This window comes from Lissotriton helveticus, chromosome 9 (genome assembly GCF_964261635.1).
Source record: "Lissotriton helveticus chromosome 9, aLisHel1.1, whole genome shotgun sequence".
NCBI lineage: Eukaryota > Metazoa > Chordata > Amphibia > Caudata > Salamandridae > Lissotriton > Lissotriton helveticus.
The window spans coordinates 616,038,146-616,057,904 of record NC_136070.1 but is presented as its reverse complement, the minus strand read 5'-3'; the positions used below and the strand labels follow the sequence as shown (position 1 = coordinate 616,057,904).

Here is a 19,759-nt window from a genome sequence, read left to right as displayed (position 1 = left end):
ATGTTGTGGTTCAAAGGGTGGACCCACAAGTCTTGTGAGTACAAGATTAAGATTCCACACTGGTGCTGGTGGAATTCTTATTGGTATAACTTGTTTTAAGCCCTCCATAAAGGCTTTGATGACAGGAACTTTGAATAAAGACAAATGCTGGCTGTTTTGCAAATACGCAGCTACTACTGCAAGGTGCAACTGAATAGTTGTGTAAGCTAGCCCACATTGCTGTAGGTTTAGAAGGTAAGAGAAAATGTTCTGAACAGAAGCATCTAGAGGTAGAATTTTGTTATTGCAGTAAACAAATCGTTTCCATTTTGCTGCATAGCAAGCTCTGTAGTAGGTTTTCTAGCTTCTTTCAGAATAGTCATTCAGTCTGGTTGTAAGTTTATACATCCAAACTCTATGACTTCATGAGCCAAATTGCTACGTTTAGCTCCTTGGGATTTGAGTGCTTGATTTCTCCATGGTTCTGAGTGAGGAGACTGGAGGTGAGATGTAGCTTTTGATGTGGAACTACTGAGAGCTCTAACAGGGTGGAGTACCACGGTTGACGGGCCCATGTGGGAGCTACCAAAATCAGAGAGAGTGATATTTGTCTGAGTTTCTGAACCACAAACAGAAGAAGTGGGAGAGGCGGAAAAGCGTAGGCAAATATGTTGTTACCAATTCATCCATAGGGCATTGCCATTGGATAGATGGTGTGGGAACCTGGAGGTGACGGGTGGACATTGTGCGTTGCCTACTGTGGCGAACAAATCTATTTGTGGGTATCCCCATTGTTGAAAGTATGGAAGAAGAACTTGGGGATGAAGTTCCCACTCGTGTATCAGCAATTTAATTGTTCAGTCCTGGGAGGTGGTCTGCCAGACGGTACATCTTGTGATGGATTGGCCATTTCCAAATTGTCTGAGACAGGCATGACAGTTAAAGAGTGTGTGTTCCCCTTGTTTTTGTACATAGTACATCGCTGCCATGTTGTCTGTGTGGACTAGAACAACTTTGCCTTTGAGATGAGACTGAAAAGCTTTCAGCGCTAGAAACACTGCTAGAAGCTCTATATAGTTGATGTGAAGAAGTTTGTGTCTGTCGTCCCAGAGACCTTGAATTGTGTAATGATGGCGATGTGCACCCCAAACGGTGAGAGATGAGTCTGCTGTTAGCACGACTTGTGGAACAGGGTCGATGAAAGGCAGCTCTTTTGAAAATTTTTGTGGGATCCACCACTGCAGAGAGCGATGGGTGCGGCAGTCCACCAACAGTAGATCAATGGTGGTCAATTGATCCTGTGACTGATTCCACTGACGCGCTAACCATTCTTGTAATGGATGCATGAATCATTTTGCATGAGATACTATTGCAATGCATGACACCACCATTCCTAATAGCTGCAGGAAAGTGGCTGGTAAGGTTTGGTTGGTTTGGAATTGCAGCAATAGAGTTTGGATATTGGAAATTCTGGCTGTACTGGGGAGGGCTAAAGCCGTGTGAGTTTAAAGAGTGGCTCCTAGATCAGATTGTATCGTTAAGACTGTAGGTGAGAATTTTGAATGTTGACTGTGAAACCTAATTGGTGGAGTAGGTGTAGCATGGTCTGAGTGTTTTGTAAACACTTTTGGTGTGTGCTGGCTTTGATGAGCCTGTCATCAAGGTACAGGAAGACATGAATTTGTTGTCTTCTGAGATGAGTTGCAACTCATAAATCTGAGATATTTGCAATGAGTTGGATGAATGGGAATGTGAAAATATGCATCTTTTAGGCCAGTGTAGACAAAAAAAACACCTTGTTGTAGAATTGGTCTTAAGGAACCGTCCTTTTTGGGAATTAGAAAATAAAGGGAGCAAATCTCCTAACATTGGTACTGAAACGGATCTGGATCTATGGCTCATTTTTGTAAAAGAGATTGCACCTCTTGTTTGAGTAACAGCAAATTTTCTGATGACAGTTTGTGAACGCAAGGTGGATTGTTTGATGGATTGGAGGTGAGCACCTGGTAATAACCATGTGGGATAAAGTCGAGCACCCATTTGCCGGTTGTTATAAACTACCAAATGGAAAGAAACTGTTGAATTCTTCCCCCGACATGTGTTAAGTGATCGGGGGAACTGTGGGCATGTCACTGTTTATTAGGGGAAGGGATGTTACATGGTGTGGCACCTTTATCCCTACCTTTGGCATGGTTTCCTCTATATACATTTCTAGAGGGAAAGGATTGGTTGTTGTCTTTGTAAGAGGAAGTATTTAGGTCTGAGTCTATATCTTTGGACCCTGCTCTGTAAATTGAGCAGGGAAAGGAGCCTCTATTTGATGAGGTCTGGAGCGCTCCCATAGATTTTGCCACACTGGTGTCCTTTTTAATCTTTTCAAAGGATTGGTCGACTACAGGACCAAACAGATGTTCCTTGTCAAAGGGGGTGCTCAAAATGGACAGTTGAACTTCAAGCTTAAAACCAGAGACCCTAAGCCATGCATGCCTTCTAAGGAGAATGCTGGCATTTATCTCCTTAGCTGCAGTGTCAACTGCATCTAAAGCACATATGATTGAGGAGTTCGAGATGACTTTCCCTTCTTCAACTAACTGCTGTGCCTTAGGTTTATGTTAATCTGGGAGATATTGGAGCAGTTGCTCCATCTCATCCCAGTGTGCCCTGTCATACCTAGCTAGTAGGCCCTGAGTGTTTGCGATGCACCAGTGGATAACGGCTTGAACAGCCACTCTTTTCCCAGAGGCATCTATAAGTTTCAATTCTTTATCTGGGGGAAGTGCATCACCAGATGTTTAAGAGTTAGCTCTTTTGCAAGCACTACTAGGGAGTCTAAAGGTAATTGTCCTTTGATAAACACAGGACCTGAAGGAGAGGGTTTATATTTTTATCTACTCTTGGAGTTAAAATATGTGCTCGGCCAGGGTCTTTAAAAGGTATCATCATCATGCCTTTTATGCATTGGGAGTGTTTGACTTGACCTGTGTGTGGACTCAAGTGTTTCAAATAAAAAGTACTCTTCTAAGGTTTCTTTATGTAATGGCACCCCAAGATACTCTGCTGCTCTAGCAATGAGCTGTTGATAAGCCATATTATCATCTGGTGGCAATGGCTTTGCTGGGTAAAGGTTTGGCTCATTGCTTATTGGAGGGTCAATGGCGTAATCATTCCATGGGTCTGCAGGGATATGAGTATCATCATCATCATCATCATGATCCACATCTGGATCTATATGTGGAGATCCCAGAGGTGTTATGTTTAAGGGATCTTTAAGTATTAACTGTGGAGAAGATGGTGGGGGTGGAGAGAGTTGTGGGGAAGGATAAACAGGCTGGTAGCCATGTCCTTCTTCCTCTTTAAGGGACTCTTATCAGTAGTGTCCGCTGCAGGAAGCTTGTGTTTTGCTGGAGTTTTAGCCAAAATATGTCCAGTATCAGGATTAATATACATTTTCTTCTGTCTGGTATCCAATTTGGCCTTAAAAACATCTAAAATTGGTTCTGGAGGCTAAGGAACACAGTCCTTAGATTTTGGTGTCAAAATCGACTTGTCTTTGGTAATGGACTGTTTCGGCTCAGAAGCGTGTTTGTGTATCGAAGCGGAGGGTTTCAGCTCTGAACCAGATTTGTCCTTGGAGCCCGATTTCAGATCCAAAGGTGATTTCGGATCCAAAGGTAATTTCAGCCGACTTAGGCCCGAGCCGGAAGGCTTGACGGTTTGTTTCGGTGCAGAGCCGAGATGCAGGCTTAGGAAACATGGTCTCTGTGCCGACCTTGACCAGTAGGCAGAGGTGGTACCACAGCGTTATGAATTTTGGAAGAGTATTTAGGGGGTAAGGGGTCTTCGGTATTCACAGCACCCTGTCCCAGAGGCACGTCTTCAGACTCCATGTCTATCTCGAGCTCAGAATCAGACTAAAACGGAGACGGCCTCTTCTTCTGCGGCAGATGCTTCAATCTCATCTTCGACGGATTCTTCCCCAAAGATATCCGGAATGTGTTGGATACTTGGCATTGTATTACTCGTCGCCAAGCCTGACGATCGTGTAGAGTCTTTTTGGACCGAAACGACTTACAAGTGTCGCAGTAGTGTTCCTCCTTGTGCTCCAGAGAGATGCACAAGTTACAAACTTGGTATAGGTCAGTGCGAGGATATTTGGCGAGGCAATGAGGACAAAATTGTAAATAGAGTCAGTTCCATCAGCAAAAGGCTGGACCAATGTGGCTAGGCCCAACGGCTGTCCACGAGATTTTTGATCGAAAATGGAGAATTTGTAGAGTTATTTGATAAGCGGAGAACAGGGAAACCCGTACGGAAACAATACCGTCGTGGGTAGAGTGGATTGCGCGCCGTGGTTAACCCGCAGAACAGTGTTTGAACCGGAGTGCAGCAGTACACGTCCGAACCAAATGGCTGAAAAAAACAATGGAGTGGATGCCCATGCACACTATCACCTAAATGAGGAGACACCTTACCTCGAGACTTGAAAGACGTCTTAGAAAGAAAAAAAACTTGCAAACATCCAGACATAACACTAGATGGCAGGAGTATACAAAGCATGTATATCTATAGCACACATGCCTCAAACAAACAGATTATGAATGTGGAAGAATCTCTGCACTATTGATTGATGTTGCAACTTCAGATCCAGCCCTAAACACATTGGGGGGGGCAACTGCAATAGATCGAGGTGAAAGTAACTCTACCCCTATCTCACCATGTGTCCCTGACTCTCAACCTCCTTCGAACCAACTTAGGACACCCAGTTCCCATGCTGGTCCTTCCTGAAAGAAATATATAACGACTGGGAAGCGAAGATCGGATTATTACAACTAAAAGCTCCCAGAATCTAGCATTTAAAAAATCTACAACCAGAATGCCCACCAATGGACAAGTTACTTACCTTCGGTAACGCCTCATCTGGTAGAGACGTGATCTAGCCGCAGATTCCTTACCTTTGAATTTCCAGGTGTCAGGCTGGATCCGGATGATTTTTCTTAGCAGTACCCCTGCACGGCGGTAGGTGGCGTCAGCCGACTCCATGTGTCGTTGGAATCACGTTAGTCGTTGTCATGACGTCCGTGTCGTCAATATAACCGCCACTCCGGTGAGCTGACGCCAGAACTTAACACAACTTTCCACGCCAGAAGTGCGGAGCCATGAAGTGAATGACCATGGTGTGTTAAAAAGAGTCTAGGGCCCTGAAGGGGAAGAGCCTTAACACTAAAAGACAATTCCGCAGTGCAAGGAGGATGGGTGGGTCAGTAAGGAATCGGCGGCTAAGTCATGTCTCTACCAGATAAGGTGTTACTGAAGGGAAGTAACTTGTCCATCTGATAGAGCAACATCTAGCCGCAGATTTCCTACCTTTGAACTGATACCCAAGCAATACCATCCAAGGAGGTGGGACTATGGAAAGCTTTAAACCAAGAAATCCTCTAAGGCAGAGCAGTCAAACAGGCCCTACCTGCGAACATGAGAATCCAGGCAATAGTGCGACAAATGTGTGCAGAGATGCCACGTGGCCGCTTGGCAGACGTCAGAAATAAGAACACCACGCTGGAGGGCTGTGGTGGCTGCTTTCACTCTGGTGGAATGGGCTCTCAGGCCTTAGAGAGGTGTCTTCTTTGCCAAGGCATAACATATTTTGATGCAGAGGAAAACCCAGCGTGACATGGTCCTCTTTTGGAAAGCACACCCCTTCTTTGCTCCCACATATCCTATAAAAAGTTGATCATCAACCCGTAACTCTTGTGCGATCAAGGTAGAACGATAATGCTCTTTTTGAGTCCAGATGGTGGAGACGCTCCTCTTCCTTGGAAGGATGTGGAGGTGCATAGAAAGTGGGAAGAGAAATGGACTGTCCCAGATGAAAGGGAGTTACAACCTTGGGCAAAAAAGATGCCCTAGTTCTCAGTACCACTTTGTCTGGGAAAACTGACCGGTAAGAAGGATGTGATGACCGTGCCTGTAGTTCGCTCACCCTCCTGGTAATTGCCACCAAAAAGCTGTTTTGATAGTCAGCAACCATAGAGGACAGATGTGCATTGGCTCAAAGGGTGCGCACATCAAGCAAGTAAGGACCAAATTAAGGTCCCATTGTGGCATAAGAAAAGAAAAACGGGTAAACAATTTGGATAACCCCTTTAAAAATCTATCTGCACCAGAGGGGACTTAAAAAAGTGAAGGCTGATCTGGCAGACTATGAAAAGCAGTGACGGCCAAAAGATAGCCCTTCAAAGTGCCCAAAGCAGAGCCTTGCTGGGCCAGGGAAAGGATAAACAGGAGGATACCTGCCCGGGAGGCAGATAAGAGGTTAATAGACTGCTCTGTGCAATATTTACAAAATATATTCCATCGGCAGGCGTATACAGATTTCATGGAGGGATGCCTGGCTGCCAGAATTGCCTCACAGACTTCGGGAGGAAGGTAAAAAGCTGTTAACTGTCGCCGCTCAAACCTCCATGCAAGGAGATTGGAGAATCCCTCCCCTGCTGCTGCGACAGAAGATCCTCCCGAAGTGGCAGCCTGATCGGAGGATCGATGCTCCCATCCAGAAGCTCGGGATTCCAAACTCTCCGTGCCCAATCCGGAGCGAGAGGAATACCTTGTGCTTGGTCGCTGCTGATCTTCTTGAGCACTCTGGGTAGGAGTGGTATGGGTGGAAAGGCATACAGCAGACCTGAGTTCCACTCACGAGAAAAGCATTGCAGAGCAAGAGCCGCCTTGGAAACTCCAAAGCCCAAAACTGGTGACATTACGGGTTCTCTTCGGAGGCAAACGGATCTAACCAAGGTTCTCTACACCCCTGAAAAAGACTTTGCTCCACCTCCGGATCAAGACGCCACTCTTAATATGCAAGGCACCTTCTGCTGAGTTATTCAGCTCTGGCGTTGAGATAACTGGCTAGATGTTGAACCATGGAGGAAATGCCCTGTTCCAGCGAAGTCCAGAGGCGCAGGGTCTCTTGACAAAGAGTCCACGACCCCACTCCGCCTGGTTTGTTGCAGTAACACATGGCGGTAGTGTTGTCTGTGAACACCTGAACTAGCCTTCCCTTGATGGATGGTAAAAAGGCTTTCAGTGCCAATCGGATCATCCGAAGTTCCAACAGGTTGATACGCAGCCTGACTTCCACCGGAGACCAGAGTCCTCTGATCTCCACTTCCCCCAGATGGCGCCCCATCCAAGAAGAGACCCATCCGTCACTACTATGAGATCTGGGTGTGTGCCCGGTGAAAGCGTTCACTGATGGCTAGTGGTGTGTGTGCCCGGTGAAAGCGTGCACTGATGGCTGGTGGTGTGTGCCCGGTGAAAGCGTGCACTGACGGCTGGTGGTGTGTGTGCCTGGTGGAAGCGTGCACTGACGGCTGGTGGTGTGTGCGCCTGGTGGAAGCGTGCACTGACGACTGATGGTGTGTGTGCCTTGTAGAAGCAGGAGCATTCACAGTGATAGAAGACACAAATGAAACTGACAAAGAGGAGGGGGGAGAGGGAGTGCAAGCAGAGGAGCATGATTCACAGCTAAAAGACACAAATGGAGCTGACCAGGAGGAGGGAGGGGGAAAAGGGAGGGGGGTATTGCAAGCAGAGGAGCCGGATTACAGAAATAAAAAAAACATAGATGGCAGCTGTGCACGTGCACAAGCGCATGAACGCAAGCTGTGGGCCAGCAAAATCCTCTGGTGGCACTTTTAAAAGCCACTTACTAAATGTCTCGGAGACAGCATGCGCTGTCGCAGGCGAGACCTACAAACCCATGCATCGTAAAGAAATATGAGCTTTCTGTCTGATGGCCCCTTCAGTTACTCAATCAAATTACAGTGTAACAGTCTAGAGCTCCAGAAAGTGCTTAACATAATCTGATTGGCAGCAGATATTAGAGGGCACCAAGCCATTTCACACCGCAAGTTAACCCACTTTTATAAGCTGTCCTGAGAAGTCATTTGTTCTGGCTGTCATTGTCCAGTTCCAGGTGAGAAAGCGATCAAATCTCTCTGAAGAGCTCATCATATTCTTTTATTTTTTTAATTCTGCCTAAGCCTATACAATACACTCCTTCCAGTGTAAAATATATAATGTTATTAATGAACTGAAGGATTTGCCTGTGCATTGCATAATGTCAGTAAATGTAAACATTAGATATTTCATTTGATTTCTTATGTTTTGTGTGACATACAGATAGAGTGAACCGCATATTTCCTAAATACCTGATGGGTCTGCGCCCAACAGTAATCCCCCTGTACCTCTGCAAATCATACCATTATGGTGTCCTCGTGACTACTTCTACAATATTATTCGGCCAGTGTACATGATTCGAGTCGACAAGGGGTCAAGCATCCGTGGCTGGCAAGCTCGCGGGAGAGGGGGCACGAGGGGAAATAAAAAAATAAAAATACAACATACCCAACTGCCGATTACCGAGCAGCCTCCGCTCCTGGCCGGTCATGGTGCAGCCAGTCCCGCATGTGTCCCGACTGCAGGAACAGGAAAAAGGAAACAGCCAGAAGGAATTCTCCCACCCCTACCCAAGCCAATCACAACGCTGCAATGGCAGCGTTCTGATTGGTGAGGTGCAACGGAGAGCGCCCCAGCCAGGCTATTTTCTCTGTGTAGGCTGCATGCAGCAGCCTACACAGAGAAAAAGGGGGAGTGCGCATGACTGCTTTGTTTGGCCCTGGGGCCGACCAAACAGTCAGTACCCACAACAGTGGGCAAACCACTCCCCCCTGCCCGTGACCAGGACCACCCACCCGCCCTCCCACAACCAGGCATTCCAGGCATTCCAGGCATTTTGCTTTCTCGCACTGCGAGAAGCAGAAACATAAAATGGTAGTTTTACCATTTTATGTTTCTGCCTTCTCGTGCTGCGAGAAAGCAGTGGGGCGACGCCCCCACTCCCCTAAGGGGGAGCCGCTACTGTAAGAAGGTCATCCAAGTCCTCACCACCTGTTTGTCCGGAAAACTGGTGGTGGGGACACAGCTTGGAGTTCACTCAAGCAACAAGCTGAGGAGAGCTTTGGTTTTGGGCAGCAGAGTTTTAAGGAGTTATGGGTATTAATTTTAGTTGGTGAGTGGTGTTAAGGGTGTAAATGAAGAAATCAACGTTGATGATCTCAATGAGGAAGACAGTCTTTAAGTTCAGAAAACGTAGCGAACAGTTGTTCATCGGCTCAAAGGGAGTACACATGAGGAACCTCAAGCCTAAGTTCAGGTAACACTGTGGCATCACAAATGGTTTGGGAGAGAACATGTGTGTAAGAACCTAAGTAAACTGCATCACAACAGATTTAAAGAAGAATGGTTGTCATTAAGGACGTTAGAGGTCCAATTGAATTTCATAATATCTCTTGTCATACTACAAATGGAGAATCATATTTGATGCAACATAGCTGTGTTCCAAAACCACTACTTTATCATTGAATAAAGGTTGCTGGCTCTGAGGTAGAGCCAGGTTTCGAAGAAAACACATCAGTCACGCTAGCTTGGGGCCTTCCCAAGACGGGTAGTGAAATCACAAGAGTCAACGATATCAAGTGGTCGCTCGGGGTTGCAAAGTCGTAACCGGTTTCGCTGATGGTCTTTCTCCCTAGAGGGCGAATAATTCAAATGCAGTCACTGTAAATTAAAAATCATATCAGCAGCAGTCCTAGGTTGTGCAGTCTGGTAAACCCAAAAAGTCTGAAAGGGTCGACAAATAAACTTTAATAGTGCCTACTGAAAGACCCTGCCGGTGCGAAGAAATAAAAACAGTAAAGCATCCAACAGTTTGGCTTTTAAGGGGTTCTCTTTTGGACACCACTCCTGGTCACAAATTTGCTTGTGAGACCAGCGTAAATGTTCTTTGCAGATTGACGCCTGGCTGAAGGGAGGACATCTAGAGCTTCAGGTGGTAGATCAAACTCAGTCGACTGCTGCTGCTCAATATCAATGCATGGAGGTGTACATGACACAGATTTGGGTGCAGACAGCCTCCCTCTTCACACTGCTGCGAAAGAAGATCCTCCCGAAGTGGTAGCCTAATTAGAGTGCAGATACTCAAGACATTCCGGGTACACACTCTTCTGGTCCAATCTGCAGCCACTAGGAATGACCTGGGCGCAATCATTTCTGATCTTCAGAACTCAGGGCAGGCGAGGCGAAGGCAGTATGGAGTGCAGGAGTCCAGTGATCAACGTGAGCTGGAATGCATCTTTCCCTCTAGTGAACTCCAACGTGCAAACGTTTTGACACTGAGCGATCTCAACTGTGGCAAAACTATCTAGCCAGGGTCCACATTGTTGGCTGCTGAAAAGCGCAGAGCCCTGGATGGAGTGTACCATGTGAAATTCCATTTCAGATAGTCGGGTCATGAGTATTGGAGAGCACTAAAGGCAATACACAGAGCCTTAAAGTCTATGTGCTTTCTGACTGGTAGCCAATGTAACTGGATTAAAGCCTGTGATGCAGACTGATACTTAGGAATCCCAAGCAGCAGGTGAGCCGCAGCATTCTACAAAATTTGCAATTGGTTTAAAAGATTTTGCTGCATGTTGATAAATAAGGCAATACAATAAACCAGTTTGGAAAGCACAGGAGCGGTAACAGTACCCAGTTTTTGCACCCACCAACTTAGGGACCGACAGGAGGTGTTGTTGCCAAACAAGAGAACTTCGTTTTTTCGAGACTTTAATTTAAAGCAGTTGTTAGCCATCCATAATGTCCTGGACTAATTGTGACGGAGGGAAGGCTCTGAACTGCATGTTTCCAAGACAGCTCCAATAAAAGGAAGCCTCTGTGAAGGATCCAGGTGCACAATCCAGTCATTCAGATCCAGGCAAATAGAATATGGGCTGTGAGCATTCAGAATTTATCCTTCTATTGGAAAGCATTCAGAGGGTGAAAATCTAAGAAAGGCCGACGTCCTTCATTCTTCTTCGGCACAAGGAAATAGCAAGAAACAACTGTCCGGCCCTATTTCTGAGTCTGGAACACAGTTAATAAGTCCTTCGGAGAGTATAGCTCAGACCTCTTGCTTTAGAATGGACAGTTACTCTTCTGAGATCCATTCTTCTGTGGGCTGAAGGTGAAGGGTAAACATAGCCATGCTGCATGATCTGGCAGACTGGTCAGATGTGGTGAATTGTGACAACTGACAAGTAGTCCCTAGTTGGCCTATAGATCAGGCAGAGAGGGAGGTTCCTCAGTTAGGTTGACAATGGGGTAAGGGGGAGAGGGGGGAAGCCAAATAGCCAGCAGATGCCATAACCACATGAAAAATAAATCACAAATATTGAGGGAAAATTATAAAAACACAATTCAAAACACAGAAGTGTATGTACTTGCACAACTTTTTAATTCACGATATACAAAAGACAATATATAATACCAGTTTAAAAGAACATAAAAATGTACTTGTAAATGTACATGGGTACAAAAGAATAATTTAAAAACACAAGAACACAAGTTGTCGACGCAGCGTTTCGGTTTCTATGATTTTGACCTTCATCAGGACAGGGTTTCTTTGAAAAGAGAAGACCAGATCCTCTCTATTCGGTTCTGTATATGTGTTGTTGTATCCAACCTTGTGGAGACACGTTCCCTTAGATGATGTGGTAGTTCTTTACAGTTAGTTTTATTGGTGTATCCTTTAGTTCTGTTCATCAATGGGATTGTTCAAGTGCGAACTCTGTGGAGGTTACCTTCATCAATTGGGTAGTCTCTGTGGGAGCCCTTAAGTGAATTTGGTATCCCCGGTGTACATGTAGAGATTAGATATTGCTCAGGTTGATCAGATGGATCTCTTTAGAGGTTACTGTCATCAATTAGTAATGCTCTGTCGGAGTCCTCAGGCGTCCTTATGCCTTTACAAAACGAAGTGGGAGAGTGCAGGTAGCCACCGATAATTCATTAGTCACTGGTCATTTCCAAGTATATACCATTTTGGATGTATATTTTATAAAAAATAGTTGTCCAGAGGCTGGTGTCGCATCGCAGGAAATAACTTGCTGCGGGTAAATGATATGTCTCTGCGCTGGGTATGTAATATCACCAGGCTTGAGAATGCGCTTCGGCCTCCCTGCTACCTCGCGTCTCTCCGTCCACGAATCCAGATGTGGTGAATGCCACCATGGAGAAAATAGCTGGGTCCTGTCTACCACAGGGTGGTTGTGCGCCACTAATGGCAAGCTGAAGCAGCTTGGAGGCAGTTGCTACAGAGGAAAACGAAAGGGTGGACGGAAGGCTGTGGTGACCCATGCGTTACCCGCCAGATTCATGGCCCCTGGCCACAAAAGGACAGCACATATCACATATTTGGCTGCATCTTGGACATCTTGAATGATTTCAGACAAAGAGGCTCAAAGTTCTTCCAGGGCCTCCAGCAACATCTCCCTAGCCATGTCCCAGGAGGCGTTATGTGTTTCGGGCCAACTTACAAACAGCGTTGCCCAATCTCACTGTGAGGATAGCTGATCAAAATATTCGTTTTTCACACGCCTCAATCGTATTCAAATCTCTGTCAGAAAGGGCCAGAAGGAATTAATTGGGGTTCACCTTGCTGGTGGAATTCTGGACAACCAGACTCTCTGGAGCAGGATGCTGTATAAAGAAATCAGAGTCTAAGGCATCAGGTCACCGACCAATCACCAGCTAGCAAAAGCAGTGTTTGAACCAAGTGCCCAATGAGGTATCAGGCATTAAACGGAAGCAAGGGCTCAGATGAGGCTGGATCAGATTGCAAAACTCCTGTGAGGTTATTTGTTATGAATTCAACAGAAGGCAGTTGTAGGTCCAGAAAGAACGTCAACCGCTCACCATAGTTGGAGGTGGGGAGGGTAAATCACCCCCTATCCCCGCAATTGTCCACTCCAAGTAGGGGCCAGCTCTATCCAGAGTCAGAACCAAAAAGACAATGGAGCCTTTGAGGGCACTTCTGTGTTATTGGATGGTTAGATTCCCACTCTGGTAGTCCATTGTAGGGGATTCAGAGTGAGGGCTCAGTTGGGGGTCGAGCTGATGCCGGGTTCATTTTGAATACCGGCATCATATTCTCCTCTATTATTGGCGTTGGAGGAGAGGAAACAAACTTGAGTCCCGGAGCCAGTGTGGAAACCTGTATCAGTTGTGCTGAACCTGAGAGGGGTACAAAGAGTTCAGATAGGACAGTGGACGGGATGTGCTAGCAGTAATTAGACTCAGGGCCCCGGAGGATCCTTGCAAGCCAAAATTGCACCAGAGGGAGCATAACTTGGCGAGTGTACCAGGATTAGCTGTGAAATCCGCTCCTGAATCAAGTATCGAGAAGTCTTCTAGCGGGAGCACGTCGGGCCCTTGACTTGGAGAGGTGGGGACTTACTTGAGGCCTGTGACTTCTTCCAATGTTTGGTGACATACAGCTTTCCAGTCCTGGACTGCCATTGGATTCATGAGGGTGCACTCAGATGACTTGGAGTCGTGCCCCAAGCCCAAACACCAAAGAAACACCTCCGTGATGGACATCTGCTTTCTGCAGTCATGTCATAGTTTGAAGCCTGTAGTTTTTAGAAGGGACATTGTTTCCTTGTACACTGGACTTTTTCAAAGCTGGTGAAAGTGGAAGCGGTGCTCTGGGTCTGCATTCAAAGGTATGGAAAGAAAGGAATTGATGCTGGTGCGCCTGGGTAGCACTTATATGTAGTCCTGCCCCATCCCTTCTGTGGCAGACTAAAGTCAACGCAAAGTCGCACACCACCACCTAGTGGCATGTGGGTGTACTGCTTCAAAAAGTCCAAATCCAGTCTGGCGCCTGGGGGAAACATTCTTAAGGTGAGATCCATCAGAATGTACATTTTACGAATCTGAAGTGCTAATGGTAAAACGATCATTGCAATCTAACATGCTGCTCTCTGAATCTTGTGAAGTTTGGTATTCTTGAGCTACAGAGCTAAATGCACAAAATGGAATACTACCATTCATACCCGGCTGGTGCTTTTTGAGTGAACAAGAAGATTAAACTTCATATTTTATGACTGCAACAGTGTCTTTTGTGACAACGTCTGGCAAATAATTGCAGATAACCCCTCACTTCAGACCACACCAAAACCTGGAACGCGTTGCCAGACTCCTTGTGCCATTCTAACAATAATGCTCTCACCCACTTGACCTGTTACTATCTTTGGCAGTTAAACATTTTCTTTCACATTAGATGAGGTGTAAAGCTGTTTAGACATACGCAGTAGATGGGTGTCATACATTTGCAGGGCCAACAATGTCCAAGTCAAAGACTTTCCTCTCTAAACAGAACCTCCTTGATTCCCCGTTCCACATACTGCAACACAAGACAGTTTGGAAAAAAAAACACTCAAATTTACAGCTTTGGTGACTCTTCCACTAATTTTCAAAAATCAGAAATTATTTCCCTGACTTGTGTCTGGCTCCTTAACCTATACTCTTCATCACATCCTCTTCTTCTTATCACCTTCTCCCATCTTCACTTTCACTCATCCTGGCTTTTCCAGTAAGCTGCAGTGCTAGCTTGCAACTATTTCACCTACTTTCATAACTAGAATTTTAGCCATCGAGAATTAAGTTGCTATTTCAGGCTGTGAATTAGTTGCTTTATTTCCATGGTGGCATTGTTTAACATACAATACATTGTTCCCCTGATTTGCCTTACATTAACTCTGAAACATATGTTAAAAAAATCAATACAAATATTTAAACTGAATTAATTATTCTACAGGGCCCAATTTGTCTTTCAGGAATCTTACCACTTTAGATCCTCCTTTAGTTTCTACGACCTCCATGTTCTCGGGTCCCATGGAGTCACTCGGTGACCCACATTTGAAATCCATAGTCTCCTCATCTTGTGGCTCTTGGTTCTTTAAACTGTTAGCAACAGTCTGAATGGCTCTCATCCATTCTTCCCTGTTTTGGGAAAAAACATTTGTATCAATATTGAGCACAGGCTTTGCTAAATTTTATATCTACAGATCTGTCACCTGTTTGGATGCAGTTGTAAACTTTCATATAGCTTATACTTTCTCAGTAAAGAACAAGTTACTTACCTTCGGTAACGCTTTTTCTGGTGGATACAGTATCTGTCTGTGGATTCCTCACCTTATGAATATCTGCAGAATTTTTTCCTAGATCTCCACGCCCACGAGGACGTCGGCTCCGCTCGAGACTCCGCATGGCAACATAGGAGCCATAAGAGAGCCTCGTCGGCGTGATGACGTCAGTTCCACCCATTTTCCCGTGCCCCCGAGGTGAAACAGGTGGACCGACAATAAACCATAGTATACACAGTACACAACATTTAAATCAATATACACGGTATAACATCAAAAAGGAAAGCTAAACAAAATCAGCATTGCCTATAAATGTACCAGATTGAAAGAAGATACAATATAAAACAACAAGCCAAATAAGGCATCCTTTAAGGTATACAAAGGTGGAAAACGGGGAGGAGGGTTGGTCAGTGAGGAATCCACAGGCAGATACTGTATCCACCAGAAAAAGCGTTACCGGAGGTAAGTAACTTGTTCGTGGACTTGTTCTTCTGATGGATACATCTGCCTGTGGATTCCTCACCTTATGAATAGATTCCCACAGCAGTCCCACTCCCAGGAGGGTGTCCGCCTTTCTTATACCAAAAAGTCCTGCAAGACAGAACGCGCAAAATGGCCCTCCCTCCTCACCTCGGAATCTAAGCAGTAATGCTTTGCGAAAGTGTGGAGGGAGGCCCAAGTAGCTGCCTTATAAATGTCCAACACGGAACACCTCTAGCTAAAGCAGAGATAAAAGACTTAGCCCTAGTAGAATGAGCTCGTATACCCTCAGGTGGTTCCCTAACAGCAGGGGCGAAGCAGATCTTAATGCACAAGATGATTCACCCGGACAGAGTACGCTTGTGCACAGCTTTGCCTTTTAAGTGTCCAACACAGCCCACAAAGAGCTGATAGTCCAAACGTAAATCCTTTGTTCTGTCCAAATAAAAGCTCACCTCTCGTTTAGGGTCCAGTCGGTGAAGTCTCCTCCTCCTTGGAAGGGGGAGAGGGAGGATAAAATACAGGGAGACTTATGGACTGCCCCAGATGGAAGGGAGTAACTACCTTAGGCAGAAAAGCAGCCCTAGTCCTAAGGACCATCCTTTCAGCATGTACGGTCAAAAACTGAGGTTTCGAATTAAGAGCTTGAAGCTCACTCACCCTTCTTGCTGAGGTAATTGCTACCAGAAAGACTGTTTTAAAAGGCAAAAGTTTCAAAGGGCAACTATGAAGGATTTCAAATGGGGAACCCATAAAAAAAGTCAAAACAAGATGAAGATCCCATTGGGGCATAACAAAGGGTGTAGGTGGAAACCTATTGGGGAGTCCTTTGATAAATCACAAAACAATAGGAGACTTAAATAACGAGGGATGATCAGGAAGACAGAAAATCCGATAAGGCCGACAAGTAGCCCTTAACCGTGGCCACAGCACAACCCTGCTGAACCAAAGAAAGAGCAAACTGAAGAACATTTGATCAGTGGGCCTTTAAAGGTTCAATGGATCTCTCTCCACACCATTTAATGAATCTTGACCATCTGTAGGAGCAAATGGACTTGGTGGAGTGTTGCCTGGCCAATCTGGGGTGATCAATATAACTTGGGCCCGGTCTTGGGAATCTTTCTCAGAAACGAGGAGTCAAGGGTATGGGGGGAAACGCGTAAAGGAGTTGCGAACTGCAACTCTACTGAAATGCGTCCCCCAACGCTCCCTGCCTCAGAAACTAGAGACAGCATTATGGCAGGCAGTGCGCATTCTTGAGACTGGCAAACAGGCCCACCCGAGGAGTCCCCCACGTCCGGAAGACATGACGAAAAACCTCTGGATGAAGTCTCCACTCGTGGTCGGCAGAGAAATGCCGACTGAGACTGTCCGCACGCACGTTCAGCACCCCGGCCAGATGATTTACCATCAAGCAAATCTGCTGGTCATGAGCCCAGGACCAGAGCTCCAACGCCCCTCTGCAGAGAATGTATGACCCTACTCCTCCCTGTTTGTTGACATACCACATTGCGTTAGTGTTGTCCGTCAGGACTTGAACCGACTGACCACGAAGGGAAGGGAGAAAGGTCTTGCGCGCCAAACGTATTGTCCGCAATTCCAGAAGGTTGATTTGAAGCAACCTTTCCTCTGGAGACCCTTGATCTCCAGATCCCCCAGATGAGCACCCCACCCTAGGGTAGAGGCATCCGTTATCACTGGCCACCGATGGAGGAAGATGAAAGGGCTTTCCTTGAGACAGATTGCCCTCCACGCTCCACCAGGACAGATCCGCTGCAGCTTCTCTGGAGATCCTGACTGACTCCCTGAGATCTCCGTTGTGCTGATACCACTGCCTGCGGAGACACCACTGGAGCGCCCTCATGAGCCTGCGTGCATGGTTGACCAACAGAATGCAGGAAGCGAACAGACCGAGCAGGCGAAGGACCTTCAGAACTGGAACAACTGCTCCATTATGGAATAAAGGGATCTTCTCCTGAATGTCGAGAATTCTTTGTGGAGGAGGAAATGCTCGACACACAGTAGTGTCCAGTACCGCCCCTATGAACAGGTTGGGCTGCGAGGGCACCAGGTGAGATTTGGGCACATTGATTGAAAAACCCAAGTCGAACAACAGATGAGATGTTACCCGCAGATGATGAAGCACCATCTCTGGCGACAGTCGTCCAGAGAGGGGAAAACAGGAATCCCCGATTTTCTGAGATGAGCTGCCACCACTGCCATCACCTTTGTGAAGACTCGAGGTGCAGTAGTAAGACCAAACAGGAGGACCACAAACTGGTAGTGTCGCGACCCAACCGTAAAACGGAGACACTTCCTGTGCGACTTCAGAATGGGAATGTGCAAATACGCATCCTCTAAGTCACTCGACACCATCCTGTCCTCTTCCTGCAGCGCTAGAAGAACCTACACAAGGGTCAGCATCTTGAACTTCTCCTGTTTCAGGTAAAATGCAAGATCATTAGCGAAGAATTGGGGATCCGGGGTGACGCCCTCACAATCACAGTGGGAAGAAGACACGGACATGGCAATGGTAGCCGAGAAGGCGGTTTACACACACAGGGGTTGCCACAAGAAGTGGACACGAGTGTGGGGGAAGTGGAACGAAGCCAGGGGGAACCTATGCGAGCCTCCACGTACGGAGCTCACACCTGAGAACAGCCCATGAGTTACGGGGTTTATGTAATAGACATGGATTCGGGGTGCTGGTGGGAAGAGAGGGAGGAGGGGGGTGATCTGAAAATGCTCTACTGTAGATGTAATGCCCTAATGTTATAAACACGGAGATGCGGAGCCGATCTTGCGGAAACTGTCACTAGATAAGACTGCACTTGATGTTATGTTATCTGATGAAATAAAATAAAAATTGTTTAAAAAAAAAAAAGCAAGATCATGAGGTCCAGGATTAGATGTAATCTGCTGTCCTTTTTGGGGATCAGGAAATACCGGGAGTAGCATCCCTGCCACGTTTCCTGCTCTGGAACCACCTCTATCGCACCTTTTTGAAGTAATGCAAGAACCTCCTTCTGTAGAAGAAGCAAATGGTCCTCTGAACAATAACCTTGGCAAGGAGGGTACGGTGGAGGAAATTCCCGAAAGGGAAGGGCGTACCCATTCTCCACAAGGTTTAAAACCCAAAGGTCTGTCGTGACTGATTTCCAACCTTGCAGAAAGTGAGACAGCCGACCCCATAAAGGACCCACATATTCCAGGATAGGGGATATAGGGATGCTTTCCTGTGGTACCAGAGGGAGCGGGAGAGGCATAAGAAGAGGAGAGATTGCGGGCAGAACCACGCTGGCAACCTTCAGCTCCTCCTCTATAAGATTTATAGAGTGAATTTTGCAGCTGCTGCTGTTGAGGTTGACGGAAGTTGCGAAAGGAAGACCTTCCAAAGCCTCGATATCTCTTGAAGCCAAAACCTGTCGACTGGGTCTGCAATCCCAAGGATTTAGTGGCTCTGCTATCCTTAAACCTCTGCAAGGCCGAATCTGCTTTTCCCCCCCAAAGAGCTTCGACCCGTCAAAGGGCAAATCAACAAGAGTAGCCTAGACATCAGGGGAAAATCCAGAAGAACGAAGCCAAGCTTGCCTTCTTGTAGCAAGGGAGGAGCCCATAATTCTAGCCACTGAGTCAGCCGTATCTAGACCGGACTGAATAACTTGTCTAGACTCAGCCTGCGCATCTAACAGAACCTCCATAAAGCTTTTCCTTTCCTTTTCAGGCAACTTGGGGGCCCAATTGCTTTGCTGAATCCATCAAAGCATGTACGTAACGTCCCAGAAGACAAGTGGCATTGGTCGATTTCAGAGCCATGCTAGAAGAGGAGAAAACCTTTTTAGCTGTCTGATCCATTTTCTTTGAGTCTCTGTCAGCTGGGGCCTGTGGAAAAGCACCTAAAGATTGCTTGGAGCAAAATTTCTTGCACCACCAAACTCTCTGGAGATGGATGTGAAGAGAGACAAAATGGCTCCCCTGGTGCAGTCCTATACCTTCTAGCCACAGCCTTAGAAAGAGCAGGCGAAGAAAGTGGTTTACACCAAACTTCGAGGATAGGATCCAACAAAGCTTCATTAAATGGTAATAGAAGTTCTACTATGGAGGATGGTGCATGCACGACCTAAATTTGGCTTATATTCAGCAGTAGGTAACTACAAATCCAGAAGCTCTGCAGCTTTCCTTATTACCAAATGGTAAGGAGCAATCTCCTGAGGGGGTGAAGCCCTTGTAGAAGAGAGTTCCCACTCAGGAGAGGTATCCAAACCGCTCGCCTC

The 19,759-nt window shown here is 46.3% G+C and overlaps 1 protein-coding gene across 3 annotated transcripts in view; it reads right to left on the bottom strand.

Moving 5' to 3' along the window:
* AKT2 (AKT serine/threonine kinase 2) overlaps positions 1-19,759 on the bottom strand; it is a 475,180-nt gene that overhangs the window by 126,085 nt on the left and 329,336 nt on the right. For all 3 annotated transcript variants that reach the window (XM_078660662.1, XM_078660664.1, XM_078660663.1), the window contains one exon: positions 14,706-14,862. In XM_078660662.1, the coding sequence (XP_078516788.1) occupies positions 14,706-14,862 (157 nt within the window). The remainder of the gene's footprint in view (positions 1-14,705; positions 14,863-19,759) is intronic.